The 15341-nt window shown below is 55.8% G+C and overlaps 1 protein-coding gene across 1 annotated transcript in view; it reads left to right on the top strand.

Moving 5' to 3' along the window:
• Positions 1-389: 389 nt before the first annotated feature.
• Positions 390-15341, top strand: part of LOC122388256 (midnolin homolog) — a 60132-nt gene continuing 45180 nt past the window's right edge. Inside the window, exons 1-2 of the mRNA XM_043379163.1 lie at positions 390-811; positions 12450-12537. Of these exons, the coding sequence (XP_043235098.1) occupies positions 405-811; positions 12450-12537 (495 nt within the window). The 5' untranslated portion in view covers positions 390-404. The remainder of the gene's footprint in view (positions 812-12449; positions 12538-15341) is intronic.

Consider the following 15341-nt stretch of genomic DNA (forward strand, 5'->3'; position numbering starts at 1 on the left):
TTTCATGGTCTCCGGTGGACAATCTGGTGTGCAATGTGCATTGAAAATGGTTCCGAGTGTTGAATTTATGAGCTGCAATGTGGGCCGTCACAAAGTGTAATTTGCGCATAACACAGGTGATTCCCAAATCCCATTGATTCATGTCGGTACCATTTTTATTTTTTACCATGCAGTCCGCGCAGCCGCTCGATCTACACATCACAATTTCAGTTCAACGTGATAATCCGGGTCCGCATCTTCCCTTGGTGACTTTGCAGCGCCTATCGTGTTATGCAATGAAGGTTGCCTCAGCCACGGCCTACGAAGTCCCCGGTGGGCAGCTGGCGCCGTCTTCTAATCCCTTTCCTCCCCCGGCAGATTCGTCAAGGACCGCGCGGCCGACTGCTTCCGATCTCGGCCGACAGATGCCACTGGTGTCGGGTCCGTCAGCGCGCGGCCCCTTCCCACCGCGGCTCGGCTCGGCGGCTGGCAGCGGCGGCGGCCGGCGGGCGCAGTGCGGCGGCGGCGCTCGGAGAGGTGCGTCGCACGCCGCTCTCAGCTCTATCGGTGTCGGCGTGGCGCGCAGAGCCGACATGGCCGACGAGCCGGGTCTGTGCAGAGAGGAGGCGCCCGCGGCCGGCAGCGGCGGCGAGCCGGCCGTGTGCGCGTGCGGCCGGCCCACCGAGCGCATCTCGGTCACCGTCAAGCCGACCACCGGCGGACAGTTTGCTGTGTCGGCCGCCAGCGACGACTCGGTCGACTATCTCAAGCTGCTCGTCTCACAGAAGCTGAAGGTGCCCAAGGAGCGCATCTGTCTGCTCTACAGAAACAGGTAGGTGGACGTCTGGGATTGTAGGACGCTGATAAAAGGGTCAGATCTCTGTGTGTCCCTGTGACCTATTTGGGTGTCCAATCATGCACCCATGGGCCATGGGTACATGATTGGAGCCATGAGTCATGGCTCTATTGCTTCAATGATCCTTTCTCATCCCTACTTGTCTATGCTTCTCATTGGGTTGTATCGTTTTGATAAAAATAAAAGATAAAATTCGTCTTGTAATACAAATTGTCTACAAAACTCACTCCTCTCCTCTAAGTTTACTCTCCCCCCCCCCCTGAACACGTCAGACTTATCCCCATCCCTCGTGCCCAGCCCTCCGTTCCACCGCCTCTGTCCGTCCGTCGGCCGGCCGCGTGTGTTCCCATTCCCGGGACGGGGACCGGCCGGCCGGGCGCCGCCGCGCCGCCGCGCGTTTGACCGGCTTTCCCAGCCGCGCGACACACTAAACGGACGCCCAGCTGGCCCGTCCCGAGAGGTGTACAGAGCTGAACAGCACGCGCCTTTGTCTGTGGGGATGTTCGTGGGGACACGCATGTAGGGAGAGAACGAGATGAAAATATTTGTGTTATATAATTTATTACGTTTATTGCAACGGTGATCTATGGTCTTCATGGATAGCAGTGGAAGTCTAGTTTGTCATGGCTTGCAGTTGTCAGTTGAAGGTTACGTAGGCTCCCATTGCCTTGGTGGATACAATAAATCGGAATGTATGCAGACCGTGAGAGAAAGAACGTGTTGACTCAGGACTCACGAAGGTGGTAGATCGGATAATACAATTTTTGTACTGCTTGAAGAAAAAAAAGCGCTGAGGTATCAAATTCAATGCAAGTTGCTCAGCTTCATGGTCAATGAATCGTATTTGTTGGCTCGTTACTGTATTGGTATAAGCGTTAGGTCTATCCGCTATCCTAAAGCCAACTGTTGAATAATCCTTTCTCCCGTAGCCCTTCCTTTGCCATGCATTATTTCCTTGCGTTATCTATTTTTGACAGCCACGTAAGCCGCTCAGATGTTTCCTAAGTCTGTGATATTTTTCGGCTTACATAGGTAGGTACTTAGAAACACACAACTTTTATTTTACACACAAACGGACGGACACGCACGCATACCGACGCGCTCACACGCAAACAGGCCCAGCAGACGTCGCATCCACCCCTCTGCTCATTGGTGACGAGTAGCGCCTCAGCATCGACGCCGCGCCAGCGAGCAATGGCACTTCGCCCACCAATGCTCTTGATCGATAGTCTCTTGCCCGGCGGGTTGGTTGGTATCGAGCACGACCCCCGTCTACGGTGCTGCCACCTACCCTGCCCTGCAGTCGGCAGGTGCCGGCGGGTCTGCCTGCTCCCCTCCCCTCCGGCTCTGCCCGGCGCTGGGGAGCGGCAACAGGTGCCTGCCGGCGGCCACCTGAGCCCTCCCTCCGGCCGCCGCGCCGGGCCGGGCTCCCCTCCGACCGGCCCGTATCCACGTGGGGAGCGAGCCGCCGAGCCGGCCGGCCGGGCGCGTTATCGGAGCGGCCGCCTCACCGACAGGGGACCGGCCGGGCCGGCCTGGCGCTGCAGCCCGCTCACACAAACATACAAACAGCACGGCGGTCGGGCGGGCGCGGCGCGCGCAGGTGCCGCTGACGCCACAAAGAACAGTCCCGTCCCGTCCCAGCCCCGGCCCGGATCGGCTGGCAGCTCTACGAGGCCCAGCCACGCCACCCTGCAGTCCAAACTGATGGCACGGCGCGAGCAGGTGCGTCACCGCCACCGCTACTGCCTCCGGGCCTTTGTTAGGGGCCCTCCTCGTGCTGCGCTCGGAACCAGGCTGCCAAGTGCGTTCATGTGAACATTATGGGCATTTCCTTCTGTCGCTTATGTCGTCTGTATTACATCCAACTATGCTCAACGTTCACTGGACATTGTTCAGCATTCGACGGTGAAAGTTTCATACACTTTCATGGAAGAATGCATGAGAGAATCACAATCCCATCACGCGGTGGCAGCTCGCCGCTACCCTCCGCGCTGTGGAGCCGTGCCACTGCTCTGAATAATTCGGCCGAATGCCTGTCAGTGAGAGTGCCGGCTCGGGAGTCGTGCGCCTTTCTAGCGGCGGCCGGTCGCCGTAACGGTCACCGATTTGGCAACTCGGGGCAGAGATAACGGCGCCGCCGGCTCCCGTGTCGGTGACAGGCCGGTGTAAGCCCGCCGACCAGCGCAGTGTGTCGGAATGCGGCCCACCGCTCTCGCCGGCTGGTGGATTTGATATCCTGTAACCGTCACGTTCTAAGGCCCCCATAAACAAACACCGGCCTCGGGTCGTCTCCGCCGCAGCTGCGCCCGGATACGGGATCGGACTGGACCCGAGCCGGGCTCGTCAGACGGAGCAGAGCGTCGTGTCTCTATCCTCGCTATCGCACTCGTGGTGTTGTATAACGCGGGGCTGGACCTCGCTGTCCTGTAATAACACAACACCGAGCCGCGCCGAGACTGGTGGAGGCGAATTGGGGCGGCGTGGGGACGATAACGACGGCAGATGTGAGCCCACGCGCCGCGCGCCTGGGAAACTCCGAACCACCAGCGACTTCCTCTGGTGTGAGAGCGAGCCGCTGGGGCTCGGCGTGGACACTGGAGACCGGGGGAGGACGGGGCCTTATCTCTCCCCTCCCCCCGGTCCTCAGCGGGAGGCTCCCCTGCCGTCCGCCGCCCCTCAGGCAAAGATCCGTCTTCAAAGGTGGATCTTTGCCGCTCAGCCGGCGAGTAGTGATGCAAACTTCAGATACGAGAAGTATTATTTGTTTACGGGATGATATTTTTTACATCTGCCACGCCAGCTACCTAGCCAGCTCTGCTGTGTCTAATAACTGTTCTCAAATCTCCCTCACAATTTGAGAACGCCTCTGATTTTCGTCGACCGGTCCGCTGGCGGTGGTCGGCCGTCCCGAAGCCCCGCAGCGGCGGCCGTTCGACACAGCGGCTGTGCCGAACACCTTCGGCAGGTCGATGGGTGCCCGAGATCGATTGGCCCGACCGACGCGTGTCAGCGCTGTGATGGGCGCAGGTGTTCGCCGGCGCCGCGACTCGTGCCCCCCCCCCCCCCCGACCCCGCCGCGACCTGGGGGACGCCCAGGCACGACCCGTGTCCGGTGACCGCCAGTCACGCGTCGCGTCCGTCGGGTGGAGATGGGGAGGAGGTGGTCAGGAAGTCACGATGTGGCTTTCACAGGCTCCGAGCAGGATTTGTGCTTAGGGCAACACTTTGCATGTGAACAGCCTTTCCAGACTCCCCGCAAGACTAACCGAATTATCACCGAGGGATAGACTCTCGCTCTGCTTTGCTCCGCTCCTGTTTACCTCCATTTCGTCCGCTCCGTGTTTGTGGCCGGTTTTCCTCGGCCCTGCTATCTGCCCCTCCGGTGCGGCCTGTTTGCACTCGGCCGCGCGGCGTGCCCACTTTCCCCCGGACGCTGTTGTTTCGCTCTCCACGGCCGGCCGGCGGCGGAGGCGGCCGGTGAGCCAGCCTGTCACCCGGCCCGTGAAACGGGCACAAACACCGCTCTCCGTGCGGCCGACGGACACGCCGTCACATGGCCGCGGTTACACCGCACGGCCGCAGGCTGATCGAAATACTCGCACAGGTGCCGTCAGCTTTCAGTGATTGTCACCCTTCCCTGTCTATAGCGTTATGCTTTAGCCAATGGCCTGCCTGGCTGGGAATTTGATCGGATAGCCAGTAAATCTGTTGTCTTATCTTTATCCTTGTCTCGAGGCCACAGCCTGGTTGCCATGCTCACCTGCCTTGGTTGGCATGGACCATGGCATGGACCAGTGGACGGTCGGTCTGTAAATCAGCTGTTCCCCCGGTCTCAGCCGTCTGCTCGGTGCTCACCTGCTAGTGGTGTCAATCGGTTACCAATATTTCGGTATACCGATACCGAACCAATACCGATTCGGTATTCGGTATTATATACTAAAAGCATTTGGTATTTTGTCGGTATCATGAAAATCAACTACTGTCATAAAATATTTGAAAAGCATTTTTTATATACCTTCTGAACTCAAATTTGATTTTGCTAAATGACACTCGATGAAGAAAAATGGCAATCATGACCCATTTCTCCCAAATGCATGATGTCCTAACAAATGGGCAAACACATCAACTGTAATATCAAATACATCAGTCTACCAATGTTAAATGGCAACTTATCAGTGTTAGCAAATTCCAATACCATGAGGATAATTATCCTACAAAGAAAGCCATTGTGCAAGACATTAACATGAATTAATGTTTAACTCACTGTATGCTGGAAAACATACTTTAACCACCTTTCTCAAAATTTCCAAAGCATTTATTAGCAACAAATTTGAATTTGTTTTGAGGAGTCTGTGATTGATCCTTGACCTTGTCTTCCTCTCCATTTTACTGCAATGCAATTACATTATCCAAAACCCTGTTAAATACAGCACTAGCTTCACCATTATCATCTAATATTTAAGGCAGCATTTGTCACTTCATCATCACCCGCATCACCCCACAAATCTTCAACTTTGACTTCGCTCAACTTCAAAAAGCCTTGTAGTGAGCGATGCTGTCATGATCCTGTGGATAATTTATTTTCTTCAATTAGTGTTCTCTTTCCTGCTCTCTCAACAGGTACAGATCGCTAGCAATTTAATCATAAGCTTCATAAAATATAATTGGCTTTTGGCTTGACTCGCACACAGCAGTTTCAAAACTGAACACATCTAAAAACATTTCAATGCCGCAGCTGCGCCAGGTTGAGGAACCGATATAGCTCGTTTTTCTGGTACTTCATTTTTCAGCGAAAGCGGCCTACAACTTTCTTGAATTAATTTTAAGATGTCAAAATTTATACAAGGAATTTTGATTCAAGTGGACTATAAGCAAAAAAGAAAAGAAAAACTTTATTTTATACAGTTTAATCATTAATGCAAATGGCCGCCGCCTGTAAGGCCGCCATTATGGAAGAGACTAGGGTTACCCGCGTGCTCCGCAACGCGAGGAAGGGCTGTTTTTGACCCGTGGGTATTGGATTGGTCTGTGTCGATTTGGTTGCTATCCATTTCGTTCGATTGCTTTTTAACGGCCAAGCATTTTGTAATAAAACAAAAAAGATGCATCGCATCGAGGTGCCCGTGTCGTATTATCATGCGTTCTACTTAAGAATGATTCGAACACTGGCATGAAGTCTTTTGAGGGCCATCGATGAATTTCGCTAAAAATGACAATGTAATGGTTTGGAACATTTACATTTTTAAGAATACTGTTGCTCATCATGCAAAAATGAAGAGTGAATATTGGACAGAATTGAATGCTCTATCCAATGGTACCATATTCAATTGCCAAAGGTATCAGGTTATGCAGCAAAACCCGTGTAATTAATAAAGTGGCACATCATTGACAAACACCATTTTCTCCAGTGATTTGCACCACCTTGATTTGGATCAATCAGCTTTTCACAATTTTTATATGAGAGGCGGTACATTTCTCTTGCAAATAGGCGTTGTTTCCACTCGCTCCATTTAACGGTCACCTAAAAATAAAATTAATTCCAAAATCCGTCAAAAACCGCAATTTTTCCAATAAAAGTCTCCTCACGGGTGCACGTGGCGCGTGCCATCCCCTGCACCGCACACCATTCAATAGCCCGTTCGATTCTCTACACGATGCTGTTTTCCCCGTACCGATCGGGCCCACACTTACCGAGATATTGCACGGGGATCGGACCCGTGTCGGGCAAATTTAGCCATTTTCGCCCGATTTTGCAAGCCGATTTATACATGCAAAGTCTATGACGCGAATTTGCACTTTTTGAGCACACGCCACGCGCTCCCTACCAATCTGATCGAGCCCAGACCCCTCAAAGGCACGTCGCACATCCTTGATCTATAAGTTGTGCAAATTTCAGGGCGCTAGGTGCAACGGTCTGGCCTGTAGTCCACGCAAAGCACCACCAAGTCGGGACCTCGGTAACGGACAGACGCACCCTCCTCAAATAGTAATATAGACAAGCGGCTGCGCCACTTGCTTTGCTGCGTGGTAGTAAAAAATTGCGGCACCAGCCAATTTGCTTTCGAATGGTGTTCGTTTCAAGTCGATGTGTCGTCTAAAAGCATAGATATGGACGGAAATGTGAACGGAATTAAAAAAGAACTGTTCTGAGGGCTTTGTTGGATGAAATTTGGCTGATATGGGGTCAAGACGGGTCAAAGGGGTCAGCCCCGGTCAATTTGGGTCAGGCAAGGTCACAAAGGTCACCTCTCGTCCGATGGAATCAGCCCGGGCCACTGTTCTACTTTTGCCTCCACCACTACCCCTATCCCTACCCCTATCCCTACCACTACCCCTACCACTACCACTACCCCTACCACTACCCCTACTACTACCCCTACTACTACCCCTACTACTACCCCTACCACTACTACTACTACCCCTACCACTACCCCTACCACTACCCCTACTACTACCCCTACTACTACCCCTACTACTACCCCTACCACTACTACTACTACCCCTACTACTACCCCTACCACTACCACTACCCCTACCACTACCACTACCCCTACCACTACCCCTACCCTAACCCTACTACTACCCCTACCACTACCACTACCCCTACCCCTACCCCTACCACTACCACTACCCTACCTCTACCACTACCCCTACCACTACCCCTACCCCTACCCCTACCCCTACCAACACCGCTGGGTCATGTCAGGTCACAGAATAATTGGATCCAATCAGTACTAAAGTATTAGACTTAAAGTGTTCCCAGCCCTGTTCCTATTCGTGCAATTCCATTACCCTTAATCGAATTTGTCGGAAATGGCGCTTTGTGGCAAACGTGGCGCATTGCGGCAAACGCGGCGCATCTGAACCTGTTGGTTGAGCATGCATCCTGGCACCAAATTGTACCCACATCGGACCATATTTGACAAAACTGTGCGATTTGCGGCAAAAATGACGCCCTCAGATAATTGTGACGCATTGCGGCAAACGCGGTGCATTTGTAAACTCGTATCACAAATTGTTCCCATTGAACGAAAATCAACACATTCTCTCGCCACTTTTTATTCAAATTAAAACTTGCCCCTCCGCCAATGCGAGGCACCCGCCACCGATCGGCATGCATTTAGTCCACAAAGTTTGTCGACCCCGGCTCTCAATGAAGATATACGAACCGATGAAAATTTCATTGGCGTTCTTCCAGCGCGCCCCACGCGCGAACCGTGCACCCCAGCGAGTCGGAACCTAGAAATGGCGCTGACCCGTTCTGTCACCTAGAAGGTGTGCAAATTTCAACTTCCTACGACTTACCGTCTGCCCTGTAGGCGAGGTTAATTGAACCCACTACACGATGTGCGGACACACAGACTCACAGACTCACAGACGGATTCTGTTAGAATAGTAAGTTAGATGACACGTGACGTGTGTCAATTCCTCCGTAAAATTATGGACATATTACTAAGATTTCATCGCGATATCATTACAGTGGTGTCTGCTATCTATCAGTGTGCCTCGTAAGTAATTATTTATCAAGTTTTGTTGTGTTACACATTTGTGGATGAAGAAAAATTGGCTGCGTCAGTATCGTCACCAATCACCATGCTACTTGGGCTGAACTGTAGGTATCATGGGCTTTGTTTACATTAATGGTGTAGCACAAGGTGTAGCCCATCATTGTCAATTGGGTCACCACTTTTGGATCATGATAACACACTTAACCCTGTCTTGACCGGACTCGAAATGAATGACTTGAATTGAAAGAAGGTTTGATGGTTCAGGCATGGACAAGATTCAGGGTTCAAGTTATTTTCCTAACACCTCATGCAGTTGACTTGAATCCACATTCCAGTAAAATAACTGACCTGAATATTTGTTAATAGTTACAAAATAAGTTATAAATGTATTTTTTGCAATGCAAATAATCAAGAGATTGCCTGATTTGTTTTTGTAACCTTATTTCAAAGTATTAGGTACCTTTCAAGGCTTATCATACCTATGTCTTGAGAAAGTTTGAAGCATTTGTTTGATAATACCCTGATTTCGGTATCTAGTCGGTATTTCCCCCTATTTCTGAAAATCGGTTCGGTTTTGGTATACTCTCAGTGGTTTTGGTCGGTATCGGTTTGGTATTGGTTTCCAAAATTTCTGAAATTGACATCACTATCACCTGCCGCCCAATCTCGGCTCCGCCTCGTGCCCCTGTGCCGGTCCCCGGCCGGCCGCCGTCAGCGCCGCCCAGGGACACCGGAAGTCGGGACGGTGGCATTCCATTACAGTCCATCAGCGGGAGCCGGGCCGCCCGCCGCCACCGGCCGGCGCGAGGTAATCGGCGCCTCTGCCCGCCCGCCGCCCGCCGCCCGCCCGTCCGCCCGTCCGCGGCCGCCATACCGGCCTGCAAGCGCAGCCAACATGCGATGTGTCACTCCGGCCGGACTGCCGGAAAACAACCAGAGTGCCCGGTCGGCGCTGCGATGGTCGGGGGAAGACTACGGGGTCTGTTCCGTGTGCGCAGCAGCCGAGAGACCTGGCGGGGCAGGGTTTGTTGGGGACTTCACAGAGGATCCACGGGTGAAGTCACAGTATGAGTGTATCAGTGTGTGTGTGAGGGATATTTATTGGTGAGATGACACCAGCTGCAAGGTTACTGATGGATGTTATCGTCGCTGTGTCGTGCTGCTGATGTTTTATAGCTGTCCTTTTATGTCGTAAACGACGGGCTCGACTCTCCACAAATGGAGTCGAGCCTGACGTGCCGACGGTCTTTGATCTCCCTTAGGATGGACGACCCGACCTCGGGAGGTTCCCGTCCACGTCTGGTCTCCTTCGGTGGACCACCTCTGACGAAACATCCCTGCGGGGTGGACAGGGTCATAACTTGTCATTGCTCCGCCACTGCAAGGGATGTCAGAATTCATCTGACGCTAATGCTGCGTTAACGGTCAATGCAGGGTTAGAAGCGTGGTCGAGTCTACTGCTGGACATTCCAAAGCCGCGCGCCTGGTCACTGGTTACCCGACTCGGCCCGGCCCGTCCTGTCCGTGCATTAGTGCAGCTAGCTGGGCGCAGTTTACGAGACTGAACCGGACCGGACGAACGGCCGGCCGGACGGGCCAGCGGGCGTCACCGATAAACCGACCGCAGCGCGCGGCCGGCGGTGGCGGCGCTAACGGGTCGGCCGGGCCGCCAACGCGGCTCGCCGGTCACCAACGGGACCGGGGAGCGGGTCACACGCGCGCTGCCAGCGGGCCAAGGTTGCGCCGCCCGCCCGCCGCCCGCCGGGTGACAGAGTAGTCGCACCGGCGCGGCACCCGCGGCTCTCTGGTCAGCTGGGGAGCGGGAGAGCCGTGCCAACAACTCACGTGATGATCTTTGGCAGCGGACGGAGCCAGACAGAAATTGGTGACACGTTGCTGACAGAAACGCCGTCGTTATCGGTGTTCGTGGTGAGGGATATACCTACTAAAAATATGCCGGATCCTTGTGAGGACATGCTGGATTTCGTAGGCACGTGTGCATTGCAAGAATGGTTGTATTCGACATGACGTGCAGCCATCTGGAGCCGCAGCTGATTCTCGGGCAGCTGCGACTGGTAACCGGGCCCTGTCGTCATCCCTTTGTCGGTGATTGACTCTGATTGGCTCCGCCTGGCGTCCTCGGGGAGGGCCAGACAGGAAAAGAGCAAGGAATGCGAGCCGCGCCAGCCGTGGCAGCTGTCTCGGTGCCTCTCCCGCTCACTGAGCCGGGGTATGGCTCCGTCAGCGCAGATGACTCTCGGGCAGTTATCACAGACCGGACCGTGGCCTGTCACATGCCAGCGATGCCCCAAATTTTCTTGTATAACTTACGACACCGGATGGCTGTGAGTGTATTGTCTCGGTTGCTCCCTCGAATCCCCGGTCGTCCGACGCGATGGGGGAGGCGGGTTCGAGCCGAGGCGTGACGGCGGGTCGGGTTCAGTAGCCGTGACAGGTCACCAGCGGACAGCGCGGTATGATACGCGACACGGCGCTCACCTGCTCCGCGGCTCAGCAGCGGCGGCGGCAGGCGGGTTTCCGGCCTTTGTTTAGCGCCCGGCGGCCGGCGGCTGCTCCCCAGACAAGGCTGTCTAATCCACAGGCAGCCGGCCTCTGCTGGCCTTGGCGGCTGCTCACGTGGCCCTTCTGAGCCCCGCCGGCAGGGGACCTCGCTCCGCCACTGCCTCCGTCCCCCTCTCTCTGATCCGCTGGAGCCGCCTCTGCCCATCCTGCTGGCTTAGCGAATAGCCTCACATAAGCCGCTGTGACATAAGCCGGTCGACTCGCTCGTCCCGATGGGTGGCCGCTGTTTCAGCATTCCAACTTGGGGACATCAGCAATTTAACATTCACTGCTTGTCTCACTGTTCAGTGTAGCTCATATACCTCCTTCTTACCTAGCTCCTGCTCGTAGAGCTCCTCCTTGGCAGGTCAGCTTGTCCGCCATTGTGAATCGCCCGTCTCCCAAGGCGGACAGCCCGTATCGTCACGGTTTCTCGGAGAATCTGCCCGGCAGCTGGCGGCCGTCCCGACTGATTGAAGGGCAGTCTGAGGAAGCACGGGTGCGCCCGGGGCGGCCGGCTGGCCGTCGGGGCGGCCCTGGACCGGCAGGTGCGCCCCACCTCTGTCCACAGCTCCGGGGGCGTACCGGCTCATGCCGCGCTCCTGGGAGTCGCCGTGACGGGCCCGGCCGGTCGGCCTGCAGCTGACTGCAGTGGAGGGCAGCTGCTGCAGAGGCCGAGTGACCTTCGAGACGCGCCGGCCTATGGCGCTCACGGCCTGCGCCTCCTCCCATATAATCCGCGCCAACACGGCACCGATCGTGCCGGCAGCCACGGCGGGGCGCCTGGGACGGCTGGCCGCCTCGGCTGACTGCCATGGTCACCTCAGATGCAGTCGCTAGAATGGCCACGGTATTCGCAAGTAGAGAAGACATATTTGTATCGTACGTTGTGAGGACGGCATATGGATTTTTCCATAGCCCTCGCAAAAGGTGTCTTTATCCCCTGTCTTTATCCCTATTTACATTAAAATGGTTGTAACAAGCGGCAATTTATGATCGTTTGCCAGCAGGACAGCCAGCAGGCTCACCACGGGTCATGATGAGCATGAAATGAGCATTGAGCCGGTTTACCATGGCTGTCCTATGCTTTACACCACGGTCGTTGGCAGTCACCCGGTACATGTGTCGGCTGTTTGCAGACTGCCGTGTTTATCGGGTCCGGTCCGGACCGGCCGACTGCTGAGTGATGGATCGCCGGCTCCCATTTCCCCTGCAGAGTGCAGAGTGCATGTGTCGGCCGGCAGAGACACAGCCATGACTTTGTCTGTCTGATTCTCACACGACCCCACTGCAGGCTAAACTTACCCGCCCGCCCGACCCTGATCCTTGACTTGTGTCAGTTTCTCTTTGAGACATGTCTATTGTCTATGTTTATGTTTTTTTATTTGTATGCTTGTATTGTTTGTACCTTGATATGTTTGAGTCGTTCTACCGTTGATCTATCTATGCCTTTTGTGACCCTTATTGTAGGCACCCATCGCCCCCCCCCCCCCCCCCCAACATCACTCCCTAACTGACCGTCCCCTTTCTCTGCGTCTCAGGCCGCTACGTGATGGCACCCTGGAGGCTAACCAGGTGGTGCACGGCTGTCAGCTCATCCTGCTGCCTTCCGTCGAGAGCGGACTGATGGTGAGTGATGCTACGCTCCTACTCTCTCTCTCTCTCTCTCTCTCTCTCTCTCTCTCTCTCTCTCTCTCTCTCTCTCTCTCTCTCTCTCTCTCTCTCTCTCTCTCTCTCTCTCTCTCTCTCTCTCTCTCTCTCTCTCTCTCTCTCTCTCTCTCTCTCTCTCTCTCTTTCTCTCTCTCTTCTCACCTCTGATTCGTACTCTCCCTAACGTGCACACACACACACACACGCTTTGTTTCTCGCCTCTCCCCTGGGCTGTTCGTCCCCTCTCGTGCATGTCTGTGTGTTGTGTCCCGTGTCCGCTTCTCCCTCTCGTTTCGTTATCTCAGCTGCCTGCCCTTCGGAATGTGTCCCGAAACCTGGTGGGTGCTCCCCTGTCTTTGGTTATCTCTGTAGGCTGCTTTCAGTCTGTGAAATAATGCCCTTGCTTGTGTCGCTCGGGCTGATTGCAGCTATTGTTATTGTGTCTCGCGTCTACGCCCATTGCCAGTTTCCAGGTATCTACTAAGTGACTCAGATAGCTCAGCTCCGTCGGAGTATAACCCACACTTCGACTGGGGTTCGTCAGTGTCGGCTCGTGTTAGCCATCCCTCTCCCGAGCAGATGGTTCTTTGTTGAACCACCGGCCTCTCAGGAATGCTTCGGTCGGGAATCGGGAGGGTCTGCTGGCAGCCCAGACCGTCCCATTCCCCGTGTTAGCCCTGATCCCAGATGGTTTCTGGCATCATTAGGGAGATATGTAAGCGTGTCAGTGGCTTTCTAAATTTGTTTGGTAGCATTTCTCTACTACTGTCGTCCCGACCAGGAGTGTGTTCGCATCCACCTGCTTTCACCCAATCTGCTTATTGCTGCGCGGCGCCCAGCGATCTCCCAGCTCGTTGTTTTTCGCATTGGCTCTGAGCTGATACCATAACTGGTCGGGGGATGATCGTGCAGTGTGACGCGGCCTTAGGTAATGCCCGCTGCGCTGTTCGGTGGAGCTCGCTGCTCGTCTCACACCGGGACATTACCTGTCCGCCGGTATCCACCGCTATTATCCTCCTTCCATACTATGTCCGGCTAGACCAGGCATAGGCAGTACAGCTAGACCGTGGACAAGCCTGAGCCTGTGAGACTGAATCGAGCATCTTGTGTCTGTCAGACGGTTGTCTCAAGGGTTTGTTAGAAGTAGAACGTCCATCGGTTGGCTGTCTCTCGAGTCGGTCGTCTCTGCGGCGGGTCGCCTCTCTGACGGTGATCTCTCGGTCTCCCTGTCCGTTGTCTCTCATACTCGTCTCCCTGCCGGCTGTCTCCCGGCCCGCGGCGGTGTATTGAGCGCCGCCGGCCGGTCCCCTGTTTTCGGTCGGACGGTGCCGACGGCAGGAGCGCAGACGCCGACAGTCCGCCGCCCACTCACCGCCGATTGGAAACCGTCCGCACGGGGCTTCGCGACCGACGCCACTGCCGACGGCGGCGGCGGCGCGCCGAGGGTCGATGCACGCATAGGGCTCTCCCCCGGAGCGGCGGAACCCCGCAGAGGGTAGCTGGGAGAGGTGGAGCTGGCTCGGAGCTGGGGAGGTGGCAGGAGCTGAGTTGATGTGCAAGACAGAGAGAGGAGGTGGTGGGTTGATGGTCTGGTGGGTAAGCTGGTCGGTAAGATTGATGTGTGGGGATGGGTGACGCTGGCCTTGGTCGAAGCGCTCTCTCGGTCGGGACAGGCGTTGGTCAGGGTGCCCGTTTGGCTCACTGCCTCCACTGGGCGCCGCGGTTACCTACTGGTCTCGTGACGCCTGCCGCGGCGGCGGCGGCCGTCACGTGCCCCGCTGACCGGCGACCGCCACCGCCAGCTGCAAGCTCCGGCGGCACGCCACCGAGCGCGCGGCGCGCAGTCGCCACTTGTTACACGGGCACGTGGCCAGTCGGCGGGGGCGGGGGCGGCGCTCGGACCGCGCGGCCGGCGGCCGGTCGGCGGTGACGGGCCGCCGCCCGCCACTTCGCCTCTCCCGCCGCCCGCCAGAGGCGCTGCTGCTGGGAGACGGCGGCGGAGCGGGGAGGGCCGTCACGAGCTCTGACGTTGGCCCGGCACGGGATCAGCTCAAAGTCGAGATCATTGTTCGACTGGGTCCTCTGTACCACTACCTACTTATTTTATCTTCACTGGCATAGCGTATTGAATGCGCGTGAGCAGATATCGGTACTTGCAACGCTTCGTTCCGTTTTTCAAAACTACATGGTGAAAAAGACGTTGGCCGGCAACAAAGGTAAATTCCAAAAGCGAGGAGCCTGACGCTAAGCTCCCATACCTCACATAAATTTGCAAGCCGAACAATCGATATCAAATAGCTGCATTACAACTGGTGGCCGCCCCAGTTCTGAGTTCGAGACCGTCTCACGGCCGCGGCGATGGCCGTTCGCACGGGAAGGATTACCCGCACCTCCGGAAGCGGGACAGGTTCGCGCGCCGTGCCGTGCGCCGTGCGCTATTGGCGGACCAGTTTTCGGGCTGCGTGTCGGCGTCGGCAGCGGCGAGGCTGCGCGGTTTCGCAACACCTCGTGGTCGCTGTCGCCTGTGTAACTGCTGGCGGCCGGCCGTTCTGCGAAACTGGCGGGCGAAGGAACAAACGCGTGGACGGGTTCGGCGGCTGGCGCACGATGCAGCGCCGTTTGTGTACGACAATGCTGCAGGACGAGCGCCAGCATTGTCGCGCGCTCCCTGCTCAGTTTCACCACTCCGCTGTCCGTCCCTTACCGAGCAGCCCAAGGCTGGGCATCAGCCCTCCGCGCGCTGCGACGGTTATATGACGGGTCCGGTTTCCGTTGGACACCGG

Source organism: Amphibalanus amphitrite, unplaced genomic scaffold (assembly GCF_019059575.1).
Source record: "Amphibalanus amphitrite isolate SeventyFive unplaced genomic scaffold, NRLGWU_Aamphi_draft 000315F_arrow, whole genome shotgun sequence".
Classification (NCBI taxonomy): domain Eukaryota; kingdom Metazoa; phylum Arthropoda; class Thecostraca; order Balanomorpha; family Balanidae; genus Amphibalanus; species Amphibalanus amphitrite.